This window comes from Magallana gigas, chromosome 4 (genome assembly GCF_963853765.1).
Source record: "Magallana gigas chromosome 4, xbMagGiga1.1, whole genome shotgun sequence".
In the NCBI taxonomy this organism is placed as follows: Eukaryota; Metazoa; Mollusca; class Bivalvia; order Ostreida; family Ostreidae; genus Magallana; species Magallana gigas.
In genome coordinates, this window is record NC_088856.1 from 5,928,677 (window position 1) to 5,943,918 (window position 15,242).

Here is a 15,242-nt window from a genome sequence, read left to right on the forward strand (position 1 = left end):
TCTCAAAAAAGGAAAATGCAGTTGCTAAGCGGTGAAGTTTATGTCATATTTGGATAATTCAAACCTCCCGAATTTCTCTTTCTGTGTAAATTGTCAATATTCTCTTATGAGAAAAGAAAGCAATTCTCATCTAGAAACTGTTTATCAAGTTAGCTGAGAATGCAAAAAGTTCTTTTTTAAATATATTACATTAAGCTTAACAAGGTTAAAACAATCATTTATTATATATCAAACCTATAAACTATTTTTGTTAAACCCTGAACATTTTTTTCAAAGTGCGTCAATATCGATGATATCAACGCACTTTGAATTTTTTTTTTCAAAGTGCGTTAACTTGGTCATAAGATTAACGATCAAAGTGCGTAATTTTTTAAAGTGCGTTGTAACAATGCTGTGTAAGCTTTCAAACTTTAGTTATCCCCTGGACCAATAGTTTAATAATAAGCGTGATTGTACAGTTAAAATTACATCAACTAAAACAGCCCAAATCAAAGAATCTTATAAGCGGAATCAAAACCAAAAATACAATTCTAAATAACGATTCCCAAAATCCTCTTATTCTCAAAATCTGTCTAACATCATTTTACAGGGGTATATATAACATTTTACTTATGACTGACAGTTCTGACCAGTTCGGCCCATCAACGATGATCCTGAGTGAACATTTAGTGTTATATTTTATTTCTAAATAAAGTGACAAAACCGTTAAAACTGTCAGAAATAATTTTGTGATGCAGGTTTTCAGTCTCCGACGTCGAGTCTCTGAGTACCCCACCTGGGTATGATGCATCACGTGCGCATAATAGATTCATTCATACATGGCTCAAAGGTTACAAAGGTTAAATAGCATTACAGGACTTACTTGCAATATCAGGGCCTATATTACGGACAAAGGATGCCAAATATGACAATTTTTTGATAACTTGTCTTATATATTTTCAGTTTGGATTTTACTGTGCAAGAATTAATTAACCTCATTTAGGACTTGGAGTATTTGGATGCAGGCTTTGAGTGTCACGCCTTATTATGACGCATCGCTTGCGTGTAATATTGAAATATCAGATATAAAAGTATACATGAGTTAATGGTTTAAAAGGTTACAAAGGTTATATAGAATATGCAATAAATGCACTTACAGAATCGCCAAATATGACACTCTCAATTATAAAATCTCAATTTGGATATTATTATGCCCATATTATGCACCTGAGCAGGCATGTTCACGAAGCTGTCTTAGGACTATGGTGTGTCCTAAGTACATCTTAGGATACGTCTTAGTCTTAAGTCTGTTTCTCGAAGCTCTCCTAAATTTAGGAACCGCCATAACTTTTCCTAACTTTAAGACATCACCTACCTTGTCCTAAGACCATCCTAAAGCTATAAAATCACGTTTTTTGAGGATATTGGGATGTTGTGAAGCCTTTTCTTAAGACCGATAGAATAAAGCAATATTTTCCACAGTTCCAGCATTTTCGACAAACATCAAATTCCTAATCCGGGAGGAGGGGGGGGGGGGCATAGTCGATTCTTCTATCATGTATGTTCATTTTATCAAAATGATGTGGAGGGGGACCCCGAACTCTCACCACTTCCCAGTTGCTACATGCCTGCCTAGGAGTTGACAAATTAAGAATTTTTTTTTTGCAAATACTTTCTCTGTTTGACGAATGAAAGCTATTCACTTATTTTTTTTTATCTACACTGTACACTAAATGAGTTACATTCATTTTTTTGGTTATAATAATTTTTGATAACAATTATTTAAATGTCCTTTGCTATAAAAAGTAAATTTACTTCGGGTTATATAAGCCATGCGTGAGTATTCCTAATTTTTATCACTTTATTCTGAAAAAAATATAATCTTTAAAAAATTTGTAATGTTAAATTATTTTCGAGATATATTACAACTTATTTCTTATTTAACATGTTCGTGTATTCTATATATTGCAGATTAAAGGGAAACTGGTTGTGTTTGTACGAGAACATTTGTTTCCCCATGTAACGTTTCAAATTCTATAAAAATCGCGTGTTTATGTATTACATATACTTGAATGAGAAGATTCTCAAATGTTAATTATCAAATGACAACACACACGTGTTGTTTACATAATTATTTGCTTGTAAGCCAATTCTGTCCTGATACATATTTTCTTTTATAAAAAAGAACAGTTATTTGAATTTTTTGGGGCTTGTGATATTTTTTATTTAAATACTTTTTTTTGGAGGGGGGGGGGTCATCTAAAAAAAAAAACTAAATTGTTATTGGTAACTGATATATATTTAGGTAAATGTAAAATTATTAAAATGTATACATAAAAAATTACTGGTTTTAGGCCTTTTGTGTTAACTACCGAGACGTACAATTTTCTCAGGCAAAATGTTTAATGATTCATCCCTACACAAGTCTCTCAAATTCGATCTGAATGAATAAATGTGAAAAATAAGAATGGTTGTAGAAAGTTAGGATATCGTAACTTAAGATTACCGTCGAGCTACATCTTAAGACGTGTCCTAAGTTGATCTTAGGATGTTCCTAACTTTTTTCCTTAGTCATATCTTAGGAATACACTTAGGTCATATCTTAGGAAAGTTTCGTGAACATACCTGCTGGTTTCATAACATCATTATGTACTACGCAGTGCTACAAGAATCACACAGTGTTCATTCTGTTAGTTATCATTACGACAATTCATTGCGCAGTACCTAGGTGTACATAAGTATCATAGTGACCAATATGTAATACTAGCAATTCATGGTCATAGCATGGCTATCTGTTTACATACGCAGCTGTCAGGCTTTCTAACACTTGTACTTAAAATACCTTTAAAATAAAATACTATCCCACGGGTTAGTAGTACTACAACTATGTTGAGGTTTTTTTAAAAATCAATTTATATACCTATTATTACAAATAGTTTATAGAAAAAGACATGTAAACAACAAAATCATTAATTCTTGTTGTTAAAAATAAATTACACGATGGATAATAATTTGTTTGTATTTAGGCAGTATCCTAAGTTTTATATTAAATTTAATAAATTTCCACAAATTTAGTCTTATATGATAACTGAATCAGGCAGCTATTATTGTTTCTTTTTATTTTTATTGTAAATGTATTGAGTTAAGGCCCTTAATTTGTTAATTTTTTCATTGTTTAATTGATTTTCCTTATACTGGCCAATAAGTATGATAATAATTTATTATATGCAATAATAAAATATTCTATTCTATGTTATAAAGGATGGCATTTACTCAGAATGAAAAAACAAATCCTTCGAGGTTAATGAAAAAACCATCTATCGTATGTTATAGAATTATTTCAAGTACGTCAATATCTTAGTTTTTATGTAAGATATTTGAATATCATTTAAAATATTTTCATTCTTTAAAATGTTACACTGTGATTGAGATTCTCTTAATTGTGTACTATACAAAGTATTACAAATATATTCATTTAAGAAATGAAATACTTTGATATGGCAGTGTAGCTAAATAAAAGCTAAGCAATTGGTTTCCAGTAACATCTTTGTAAATTATCCCAGTCTTGATTTATCTTTTTTTTTAAATAACACATTTTTTTATTCAATTTAACAAAAAAAAGAGAAAACAAAACAGAATGAATGATGATAACATTGATAACAATTAATACATTGATAATAATCCTAAATCACACAATTCGTCTTTATTCGTGTGATTTATACGTGGCCAATAATCAAAATATCTGCATTTAAATGTAAATATCTTACTGCCCCAACATCGATTGTGACATTAAATGGCATCTCTCTGAACTTTAGATATTACTGAATTAATTATTTAGAGATTTTTTTACACTTGTTTTTTGTTTAATGTTCGTGGTGATATTAGCTCGCAACTAAAAAGTATTTATGAAATGAATCATTATTGACATAATATTGTTCATATTTCTACCATATTAAGGAATTGAGCTCAAACAAAACAAGGTTTGCAAAAGTTGGGTTTACTGCCTCATAGAGTGTCAGCCCTGCTCTTTTTATCCCCATGTTTTAACCTACGGTACTAGGTGTGCAGTCATTTCTTGCTCAGAGCTGCATCATAACGAGTGTGCTGGTATCTCTTTTTGTGTTTGTGGTGGTTGCAGCGGAACGCTATTGTGTGGTCAACTCCACAAAACAAATTCGCAATTAGTTAATTTCTATGAAAGCATACTGTGGTTTCATTAATTGTCGTGGGTATCAATTTTCGTGGTTTTTGTGCAAAGCACGGTTTCAAGGATACGTAATTTCGTGGCCAATGATCCTATCAATACAAAATATTAGTTGAAATTGAACTTCAATGAACATTTAATTTCGTGGATCAACTTAACAACGAAATCCACGAAAATTGGTATTCAACGAATAATGATGAAACCACAGTATTCATTTCTCTGGTCCGTTAATGGTTTAGGCAGAATCACTTTTATTGCCAGTATAAGGCAGATAATTATGGGACATAACGTATTCATACGATGGTGGGGGTTCTGAATTTTGTAAGATATTTTCACTTTCATAAGAAGGTGGTACATTCCCTCGTGTGTTCTGTGAACTAGATCCGTCAGTTTCTGGAGCACGATAAGGTTGGTTTGTTGATGAAGTGGAGGGATTTTCACGTATAATAACAGCTCCATTGTCTGTAAAATTAATAAAGTTTGTGACTCATCAGCAAAAACCTTTGGCTCACTAACTATAAATCAACATGTTGAATTTTTAAAAAAGAAGGGCTACGCTCTATATATTTTAGAAGGATGATAAAAAATATTTTGGTGTCTATCAAAAATCTTCACAAAACCAATTGACCTAAAAAGCTGACACTTATACAATCATTGATACGTTCTCATTTCCAGCTTAAACAGTGAGCGCACGCTGAGCGTACGGTGAGCGCAACCCGAGCGAACGGTAAGCGCACGCTGAACAGAATTTGGTGAACGCTAATGAACGGTGAACAATTGGCGAACGCAAAGCGCAAAGGAGCGCAAAGTGAACGGTGAACGCACGGTGAACGATATGTGAACGCTTTATTGACGATTTATTTAGAGTGACTTGGGAGTTATCCTTACATTGTGTTTCGTCGGTAATTGGGATAAAATAACAAATAAACTATAGTGAAAATTGACAAACGTATCCAGACCAATATATTGTATACTACATTTTATCCTACAAATAATTCTTATCCTGTCCTATCCTATACCATACCATTTATATTTATATTGTATCTGAATAAGAGTAAATTAAAACAAAATATTTTATCAACGAATATCGAAGAGTGTAATATTGAAAATGTCTGACTAATTTATGCATAAAACCGAAAAATCCTAAGAACAAGGTAACTCAATTACCTGTAATTGATTACATTTTTGTTTTCATATTTATAAGTATTATAAGTATTATAACGTATTCACCAGATAAAGATCTGTTATTTGTTGTTTAAACAAACATAAACATCTTTTTTCCATATCATATAATAATCAAGTGAGTTTATCGGTAAACATGATTCGGCAAATTAAAAACACTTAGTAAAACCATTGCATTTATTGTTTAATCATTTGGATTTGGATTTATTGATAAGCTATAAATTCACATGCATTTAAAGTAAGCTTTCGTTTCTTAATTTGATAAATTCAGTTTATTGTCAGGCATGGATACATGAACATTTGTGATCGGACATCGAAGGAATTAAGTGAATCGTGAAACGCTCGTTTCTTCTTTATGATTTTGTCTATTTACATATGTGTTGAATTGTTCGTCGATTGCTTTGAATTCTACGGATTAAATTCAAATAAATTTCAAAAATGATGTTTCAGCAGGGCTACATGGGTTTCTTTCTACTTTCTCGCACGCGATCAATCCTCATTTTCTTGTGACTAGCAAATGCCGATCCTTTCATTTTGGACTCAAAATGAAGCGCAAGTGAACGAACGGTGAGTGCTTTGTGAACACACGGTGAACACTTTGTGAACGATGAGCGCGAACGGTGCGGAGAGCGCAAGTGAACGCACGGTGTGCGCACAGTGAGCGCACGATTAACGCACGAAAAAAAGGAAAGTAGAACGTTTCAGGAACTGTACTGATCCCAAGTGAAAGTGTTAGGCCGCAATTGGGGTTCATATTTTTTATATTGGAATATACAGAGAAAAATCTTTTTAAAGTCCTCTCAAGCACCATATTGCCAGAATAGTTGTAACTTGTGTGATCCGTGTGGGTGTAGGATGAGTAAAAAAAGGGGGGGGGGTAATTTAACAGAATTAATAGAAAAAAATCTTTACATATCTTCTTTTCAAACACGAATGGTAAAAAAAAGCTGTAACATATGTGAAAGCATCCCCAAAAAGTGTAGGTTCAAGTTGGTAAAAGTCATGATCTTCGAGAGCAGGTTGGAGGGTAAACTTTAACTAGGAAATTTTTTTAATATATTCTTAAAAAATCAAATCTAATTATATAAAGTATTTTATGTACCTATATGCAAGTATTTTGTTTAAGATCTTGTTGAAACTGCTAAATTTAATATATGATATGGCTATAAAACCATCATGTTACTATAGGGGCTCAATGTTTTATATATTAAAGAATATCTGAAGAAAATATTAAAATCTTTTTTAAAACAGGATCAATATTTCTTCAAATTATGTTTGTCGTGCTTAACATTGTGTTCCATAATGTGCCAAACATTGGGCTATTTATTTTTTATATTTGAATCATTATTATCATTTTAAAGCATAATATTAATTATATGCCATCATTTCGATCATGTAAATGCATATTGTTACGATGGCTACAGTGCATTTCACTCACCTGATGAGTCAGCAACAACAGGATGCTCGTTTCTGACGGTCATATTTTGTTGGTGTCCTTGTTTCATTACATATGACACGAACAAGTATAAACCAGTACCGAGTAAACCGATAACAAATACCAATCCCACCAACCCAAAAAATGACCTGAAATCCACAAACACTTATTTAATTTGATGAATAAAACTTTAAATATTGCAACTAATATTAACGCAAGACTGTATATGAATTGAACGAGAAGTACTGTTTCGAGTATCTTGAGGGTAAATTAATATTTATAAACTCATGATTGATGAAACAAATTGACAAAAATAAAAAATAAAACCTATTTTTATCGATATCGTTGCGCTAGTTACAGATATGGAAAACAAACACAATGAGAATGATTTAACATTTTTAACCTTAATTTTGTCAATTTAAAACTTTACAACAAGGAAGAATTAAGATGTACGTACATGTCGGACTCATCATCACTGGAGTAATACTGGTAGTTGTATGTGTCATAATAATACTGGGGGGTAACAGACGGATCGAGACAACATGATTGGCCACAACAAATCTCGTCATAACTGCAGTATACACTGCTTAATATGGTTCTGTAGGGTGTGGAGGAACTGATTTGGTTCAACCCATCCTGAAGTCTATTAAAGTCCCAGTCACTAGTGAATGTTTTTTTAAGGAAGTAGCAAGATTTTGCATCCAGAATACCTAAAATTAAAAAAAAAACGTTTTCATTGATGTCTATGCATAGATTCAATGTGAATTTTTCTTTCACCTGCATTGTAAGATATTAACATTGCGGACAAATGTTAATCCTTTATAATTGGGGTTTTTTTTTCCAAAATATATCATGGCCTAGTGGGTAAGTTTCTACAGTTCTTTATATAGCTCGTATTCTACCTCACCTGTAAATGTTTTTAAAGTATCTGTTTAAGTGAAGATATTATTGTCTTTCAAAGAATCACGTACAATACGTACCCAGTGAATTCACAATGACGGCGATAGGCAAGAACTTGATTCCGTTTTCCATAGATCTGTATGTTTACGGCGTCATTAGGTCTCCTTACGTTTGAGAAATTCAAAAAATTAATGGCTAAAGGAATTCCCAATACAATTTAAGAACGAGACTTTCCTCAAATTGGTTTCGTCTGCATCCACGTCCTTGGTAGTTTCACTTTCGTATCGTGTTTTACTAACAAATACACATGGGCATCAAGTTGCCTGCACAGTGCTGCAAAGCGATAAAGATCAAAATAATGCATGCTTATAAGTATGGCGATGTAAAAAAAAAAACATAATGTCCCCTGTAAAATAGTGACCGGGGGTCATTTTTCGACGTAGAATAATGACCCCTCTTGCTGTAGAATATTTCTGAAGAAAAAAGAGCCAGGGTTATTTTTCTTCATGTTAAAAATGAAGAGAAATGACCCCCGTAGAAAAATTGCCCCTGCTGTAAACAAAAATAGTATTTAGTTACCCGGTATCTAAGATATCTTCAATCTGTTCAGCTGATTTTGAAGTTATAAACACCGAAATCGCTGAATATAGTTTTGATATCCACCGCAAACACAAATAGCAAACTTACATTGCCACAAACTGATTGTTAACAACTACGTCTCTTCTCTCGTCGACATATGGCGGGAAATGATGCTGCACTCCTGAAGAACTATTAATACTTGACAACTTATGATGAGTAATTCTTAACAACGTTTTATATAGCTCTTATACGTTTTTCGCTGTGACCGTTTGGGCAAGCGCAAAAGGAACCACACATCTAATTCAACCCGTGCCACGATAGACTTACCTAAAACCTTTGGCTTTGTCTCGGAAACTTTTACTACCGCAAAGAACCCGAAGTGATCAAACAATTATTCCAACTGCCCCATCATAGGCTATTACACTTATCAAACTAACACTGAACATTGATTAAATGTTAAACACACTTATTAAAATATTTCGAAAAAAAAACAAAGCCGTTTGAATTTTTTTTCTATGTAAATACAATCATCTTTTTTCATTCCTTTACTTTTTAACAATGATCATATTAAAATCAGTAAACAATACATTTAGTGGCGGAGTTATTTCTCATTTTGTTCCTTGTCGTTATCTTAATCATTTTCCTCTGTAACATCAATTTTGTTTTAAAATTTTGTTATTTTCTGTATGCTATATCAGCGTTGTAGACATGTGCCCCCCCCCCTTTTTAGTGTGTAAATAATATTTAAAGGTTTGGCCACATATGCAACTAACAAATACATGTAGATATTTTACCTTTTTTTTTTGTTTCTTTTTTGTTTTATTTATTCATTTCAAAATGAAGTGGCTGTACGCAGTTCTAAAAATAATTATCTTCTTTTAAGCATAATTATTTCTTGCTACCTACCTGACGTATGCATAATTATATGATTGAATCAATATGACAGTAAAATAAGCATGGAACTTGCATGAATATTTACTCAACAACAAAAAATAAATAAAACGAAACTAATCAGTTGAAGACTTGCCATTAACACAGATTACTTACTACAAGTTGCACCCAGTACAAATGCTTGATCCACCTCTGTATATCGCGGGAAATTATATCGCGATATCACTGTGACGTCATACTTAACTTTCCTTTGCACCCGACAGCTCTCGTAAATTTGAGAAATAAAGTACGAGTTTTCGTGAATGGTGCAGATAACCTCCGAGGTCGAGAAATGTTGTTTTGAAATATGAAAGCCAAGGCGTTAGCCGAGGCTTTTATATTTCAAACAACAAATATTCGAGACCGAGGAGGTTATCCTGCAACATTCACGATCTCAAGAACTTTATTTCTATTCTTCTAACAGCCCAGTATTTCTACAGATCGTTTCTCCTATAGAGAGACGATCTAGGTAATTTTGACGGCTGTTCCGTGTAACCCCAATGTTTTTTTAGTAATGTGTACATATGTATCGATCGAAGGAATCACATGCAGACGACATAATTTTCTTTGGATTTTTTAATACTCTTTACTTATTTATAAAATATCTTTGAATCATGTTTCTAATATTTTAAGGGCAATTTTTACGATTATTACTACTACACGTTATATATTTTATGTAAAAACACGCAGTGAAAATGTGCTAGGGAGGTGCTAGGAACAGCCGCATTGATCTCTTAAAAATAAACATTTGAGGCAATACACACCGTTTTGACTGGAACTAACACGTAAAATTGATATACTTTTTACGGTTTGAAGTCAGTGCAAGACAAATACGTATTCTGATCTGATAATTTACTGATAACGTTCGTGGTATATTGGAGAATAATGTCCACGGCTTTTCTTTGATCTCGGCAATAACTGTAGTAGAATTGTGAATATTCTTGTGTAGATAAATGTTACATTTCCATTTTTTGTGATATTTTTAAAAATTACTCCAAAACAGGGCAAAAAATGACTCAAACTGTACCAAGTTCTTGTCGGATAACTTTTGGGGAGGACATCACGTAAATTATCTCAGCAAAAGTTTAGATAGGTACAGTTTTTTACGTAAGCATATGCGTTGCTTACTTTAGAGTTTTTAAAGAATATCTTCTTGCTGAAAGAGAAAAATATATATGCGATTTACAGGTAAGAATTTCCCTTAGAAATGCTTCCTATTTCACCATGTTTCTATGCACCGCAAAGGATTATTGGGATAAGTAGAACTTTTTCAAGTGGCCTCATAAAAATTTCTTTGAACAATATGCAGATTTCAACTCGAATTTCCTCCGTTCGTACACGTTGTCTATAAAGCTCGCTCCGCTCGCTATTTTTTCAAAATGATATTTGATTTACAACATTTATGCACAGTTTGCCAAACTTTATTTTACATGTATCGCGGTCTTACAATTGCATCGGCAACGAATTGCCAGGTCTACACGTGTGTGTTCAGAAATCTGTGCAGATTTTGCTACTGTTGCAAAGCCATCCTGTAATTAAAAAAGGAAAACAAAAGAAAAACAAATTCTTACACAATAAGGAAATTTTGTGATAAAAAAGTAATTGTTGTGATAGTATGAGCAATATTTATTGGTAAATGAATTGTCAATCGAAGAATGATATATAATTTCGTAAAAAAGATTACGGGGGCAGGTAATACTTGTTATTTACATTTTTGGGGCAAAGTAATTTTAAAAAATATTAAACGTTAGATTTGTTTTCTTCTACGTATTACATATACTGCGTAGCCATATTTATCCGTACTATTTCGTTCCCAAGTCCAATCATCCGGATAGGTGGGTCTTTATTGTCATAAATGATTATCATAATCTATATATTTTAATGAGTTTAAATACTGTTTTCTTTGCCTTTCATACTAAATAGCAAAAACATATATATTTTTCATTGGATATTCACCAGTTTTAATACAAGGAAACCCTGCTTTACATTGTTTTTAGTCAAGAAATAATCAGCAAAGTTGAAACTATAATAATAGCAAAATGTAGCTAAATATATTGTGTCATAGTGTGAAATGAGCCTATTTACTTTAGGTTTATATAGACACGTCTATTTTCCACTAATGCACTTCCGATCAATTTGAATGCCTTCCTTATTGTTTTCTTCCTATACCCCTGGTTTTGGCTTAATCTGACAGGTCATTCATGAGACACTTTGCTTGAAATGATATTTTTGAAAATAAATAGCACAAAACTATGAAAACCGTTCCAGATTTATTAAGCACATTTTTCCTGTGATGTAGAGGAGTGTTTTACAAAGTGGTGTCACTTGACAGGTGCAAAGCGTTAAGATACCCAAGCCACGTGCAGTGAGACGTGACTAATCCTGCCTAACCAGCAATGTTGGTAATATTAGAAAGTGATGTGGGAAGTGAGACTGTTTGTACCAGCTACCCATGGGGGCTAAGAGGTCGAAAAGTGTGAATCTTAATTGACAGGCGTAATTTTTCTATTGTGTTAATCGGAGTACCATCAAAGTTTACCGTCCGATTAAATGAAGCAAAAATTATAGTTAAACCGTGTTTTATGGTAAAAACCTGTTTCAAATAAAAAATTAAAAATCTGTTTCCAAATAAAATCGTTTGTAAACAGAAGCGTCCGGGGGTCACTGACGTCCGGATATATGAAACCCTATAGATCATAGACTTCTGAACATTTAATTTTTTGTAATGTTGCATTAGTGATCATGAATATACTTTGTTTAGAGCAAATGTGTGAAGAGAACCTGACTATAGTAAATCTTATAGAGATAATCAATATTAATCAAATATAATAATAAGAAATTATTTCTAAAAGTGTTGATAAGGGATTCAAGCTAATTTTAGGGGTTTACACCCCCTTGATTTTCATCACACGATCTTAGAAACACACGCGTTAGGTAGAGGAAGTTTCTTAATATTAATACAAGGGTACCAGGGCTTCTATCATATCTAAATGTGTCCATTTGGCTCACTAGAACACTGTCATTTTTATAACTCTTCCCTTTTCTTTAAAGTGTACATCAAACGAACTTCAGGGCAGTGAAGGAGACCTATAGGGCTATCATGTTCATATATATTTTCTGTTCGAGTACTCTCAGTACTTTGACGTTTTTCCTTACTTTTCGTTAGCTGGCTGCTGTTAGTGGCTGCTAACTTCAGCATGGTTATAATGCCTAGCAATGGAGTAAACTATTTCAATTTTGGTTTCATCATTTATTCTTGGTGATGCACTTGTATATCCAGTAAATTGTTGTAGGGGAAAATCGTCAATGCAAGTATAATTCATGAACAATATCAAGTCTACTCTTTCATCGCCAATAATCAGAAAGTTTTATAGTGTCTTGTATGTCGAAATAATTTTAATGTGTCATCACTTTTAAAAAAAAAAAATGAGATACATGTAAATGTAACCCGTTAAGGAAGAAGTCTTTTCTGGTTTTCGACTAGTCAAACGTAAATTTGATTAATTGTTCATTAAATCGAGATAAAAGAAAATTAAAATAGTATATTTTTCTTTCTTTTTTACAATCATACAACTTGGCATAGAAAACGTAATCAATGTTTAGAATTTAACAAGGACTATATTTTTGGCATAATATTGGCGTACGAAAAATATCACATGTTTCGCAATTCAGAATTACTGCAGATTAATGAATCTGTTTTAGCATTTCAAAAAAAAAAATAACATTAATGTTTGGTTTTTTTTACTTATTTTTTTTTTTTACTATTAAGTGAACTAATGATATGATATTTGGGTTTCAGAATATTTTTTTAAAATATGATTTGCCTATCAAATTACATTTTTACAAGCTTTTTAAAGCGCCCATTCTATACATTGATTTTTGTGAAAAAATCACTAAAATCAGTTTTTCTCTCTTATTAAATCAGATTAGCTTTTCTGTCATTTTATATCTTTATATAAAGTCTTCATTATACATAAAAATCAGAAATATTTTATTATTGGAAGCATAAAAAAAAAATCAAAATTTCTTCAAAAGAACTTGGTACAGTTTCAATCATATTTTGCCCTGTTTTAGAGTGATTTTCAAAGATATCACAAGAAACTGAAATGTAACGTTTATTTACACAAGAACACCCATAGATTAAGAATCTATATATAGTTACCCGATTAGACTTCCACAAGTTTAATTGTGACGTCACAAACAGTGCATTTTCCCGTAATTTTCATAAAACTGAGCAGAAGTCACCAATATTCCTTAGTGGTTTTTTGAATAGAAAAAAATGTCCGCAGCTGTCGCCCACGATGAAACTCACATCATAACTTTATCATGTGATATCACATAAAATAAATTAATTTCGTTGTGGGCGACGGCAGCGGACACATTTTCTACTTCAAAAAACTGTGACAAATTAGTGCCATTTTTCATTATTTTTTACCAAATCTTAGAAATATGCCAAAATGTTTAAATCATAACTATTTGTTGAAACAAGATAAAAGTGTATAACTTGGTACTTTATATGGACACATGTTCAAGATGGTACATGTGTATTTTTATGAGATTTAATTAAACAACTTGTGAATTTTTGGGCAAATATTGAAAGAAACTGTACCGTCTTCTTTAAGAAAAAGGAAATGCGGGCTAAGCAATATCAATTTTAGTATAAATATTTATTCCAATTTAGTGTAAGCTGATAGACATTCTGATACTGTATCATTTCATTGAAGAATAGAATTTTCAAATTTTAAACAATTGTCTACAAAACTACCAAGAGGTACACTTATTTTTATCATCCTTTACGTTGAGGAAAAAGATGGTGACCTTGACCTGACCTTTATGCGAAAACAAAAACTTGATTAAACTGATAAAATCATTTGGTAATATGATCTGTTTGACTGTGTCAAAATTTCAGGAGTTTCTTATTATAAGAAGTATGTTTGATAACGAAAAACTCCTACCCCGATACAATACGTCAAAAGCTTGTTATAACAAAAGGAAATTTATTTTCTAAGATATACCCTTTATTTCACTTTAAGTTTATTTGAATATGAATTATAATTTTTGTTACTTTCTGTAAACCGCAGTAAAAGTTACAATATTGTAAAGACTATCTCACAAATAATTAAAAATTATTCAATAAAACTTTAATCTATAAGGGGGTCATTATTCTACAGGGGTCACTTTTCTTCATGTAGATTGTCATCATTTTTATGAAAATGACATTTATTCTTCGGTCAAAAGGGTCAATTTTTTGCACAGAATAATGACCCGGTCTTTATTCTACGGGGGTCATTATTCTACTTTAGAGCGGCCGATTTGCGAAACCCTTCTGTTTTTTGCACTTGTTAAGATATGTTTCTTTCCGAAACGAGTGTAAAAATATTATTTAAGTATTTCATTTTAGCAAGTTCAAAGATTATATCGACTGCAAAACTATTCACATACGTATACCTACTGAAGTAAGAACTGTTCAATATGTGATAATTTTAAGTTCACCAAACATCTATTTTACTGAGGCAATGCACATCCCTACTCTATTGCGAAATGCAGCAAGATATCGTCAGACATCGCATTGCTTTTGAATCACACAGGAATGTTATTGGATTATTAAGAATGTTGGCTTAATTGTGGCTCTTGCGACGAAAAAAAAAATTCATTTATTTAAGTAAACATAGAATCTGATATTAATATACGACGGGGATGTGAAATATGTATAATTTTTTTTTTAAATAATGACCATCAAGATCAGTCAAAAACAACAGTTGGCTTATTCACAGAGTTCAAATTAATTTTCTGAATTCTACCAAAAATTTGTGCATTCACTGTTTCGCATCATTTACAGAAATCGAATCTATATCATTAAAAAATTAGCTTAAGGATTTCCTTTCAATTTTCTAATTTTTTACATTAACTAAATGTGGAATCGATGTCATCTAATTTTATGGTGGTTTATTTTCAAATTTTATGAAGCAATGGTACACAAAAGACTTATTTTACACACATCAAAATCAATCATAAAGTACATTAATTAAATAA

General features: G+C 31.9%; 1 protein-coding gene across 2 annotated transcripts; it reads right to left on the reverse strand.

The window, feature by feature from the left end:
* Positions 1 to 3,554: 3,554 nt before the first annotated feature.
* On the reverse strand, positions 3,555 to 8,605 carry LOC105339265 (uncharacterized). 2 transcript variants are annotated; one of them, XM_034450099.2, is made up of 5 exons: positions 8,388 to 8,605; positions 7,781 to 8,033; positions 7,258 to 7,510; positions 6,804 to 6,949; positions 3,555 to 4,645 (listed from the first exon to the last, which is right to left on the reverse strand). In XM_034450099.2, the coding sequence occupies exons 2-5, from the start codon at positions 7,830 to 7,832 to the stop codon at positions 4,419 to 4,421; spliced, it is 678 nt and encodes a 225-aa protein (XP_034305990.2). In that variant the 5' UTR covers positions 7,833 to 8,033; positions 8,388 to 8,605; the 3' UTR covers positions 3,555 to 4,418. The 2 variants fall into 2 exon arrangements, with proteins under 2 accessions (XP_034305990.2, XP_034305989.2); XM_034450098.2 differs by having other exon boundaries at positions 8,280 to 8,440.
* Between the last annotated feature and the right edge of the window lie 6,637 nt (positions 8,606 to 15,242).

What these genes read in the sequence shown, in the direction of transcription:
- LOC105339265 (XM_034450099.2), bottom strand. Translation starts at nt 7,832, where the DNA reads ATGGAAAACGGAATCAAGTTCTTGCCTATCGCCGTCATTGTGAATTCA. An exon ending in AGTGATGATGAGTCCGACAT is followed by an intron (nt 6,950 to 7,257) that starts GTACGTACATCT and finishes TGTGGATTTCAG; the next exon opens with GTCATTTTTTGGGTTGGTGG. An exon ending in TGTTGTTGCTGACTCATCAG is followed by an intron (nt 4,646 to 6,803) that starts GTGAGTGAAATG and finishes TTAATTTTACAG; the next exon opens with ACAATGGAGCTGTTATTATA.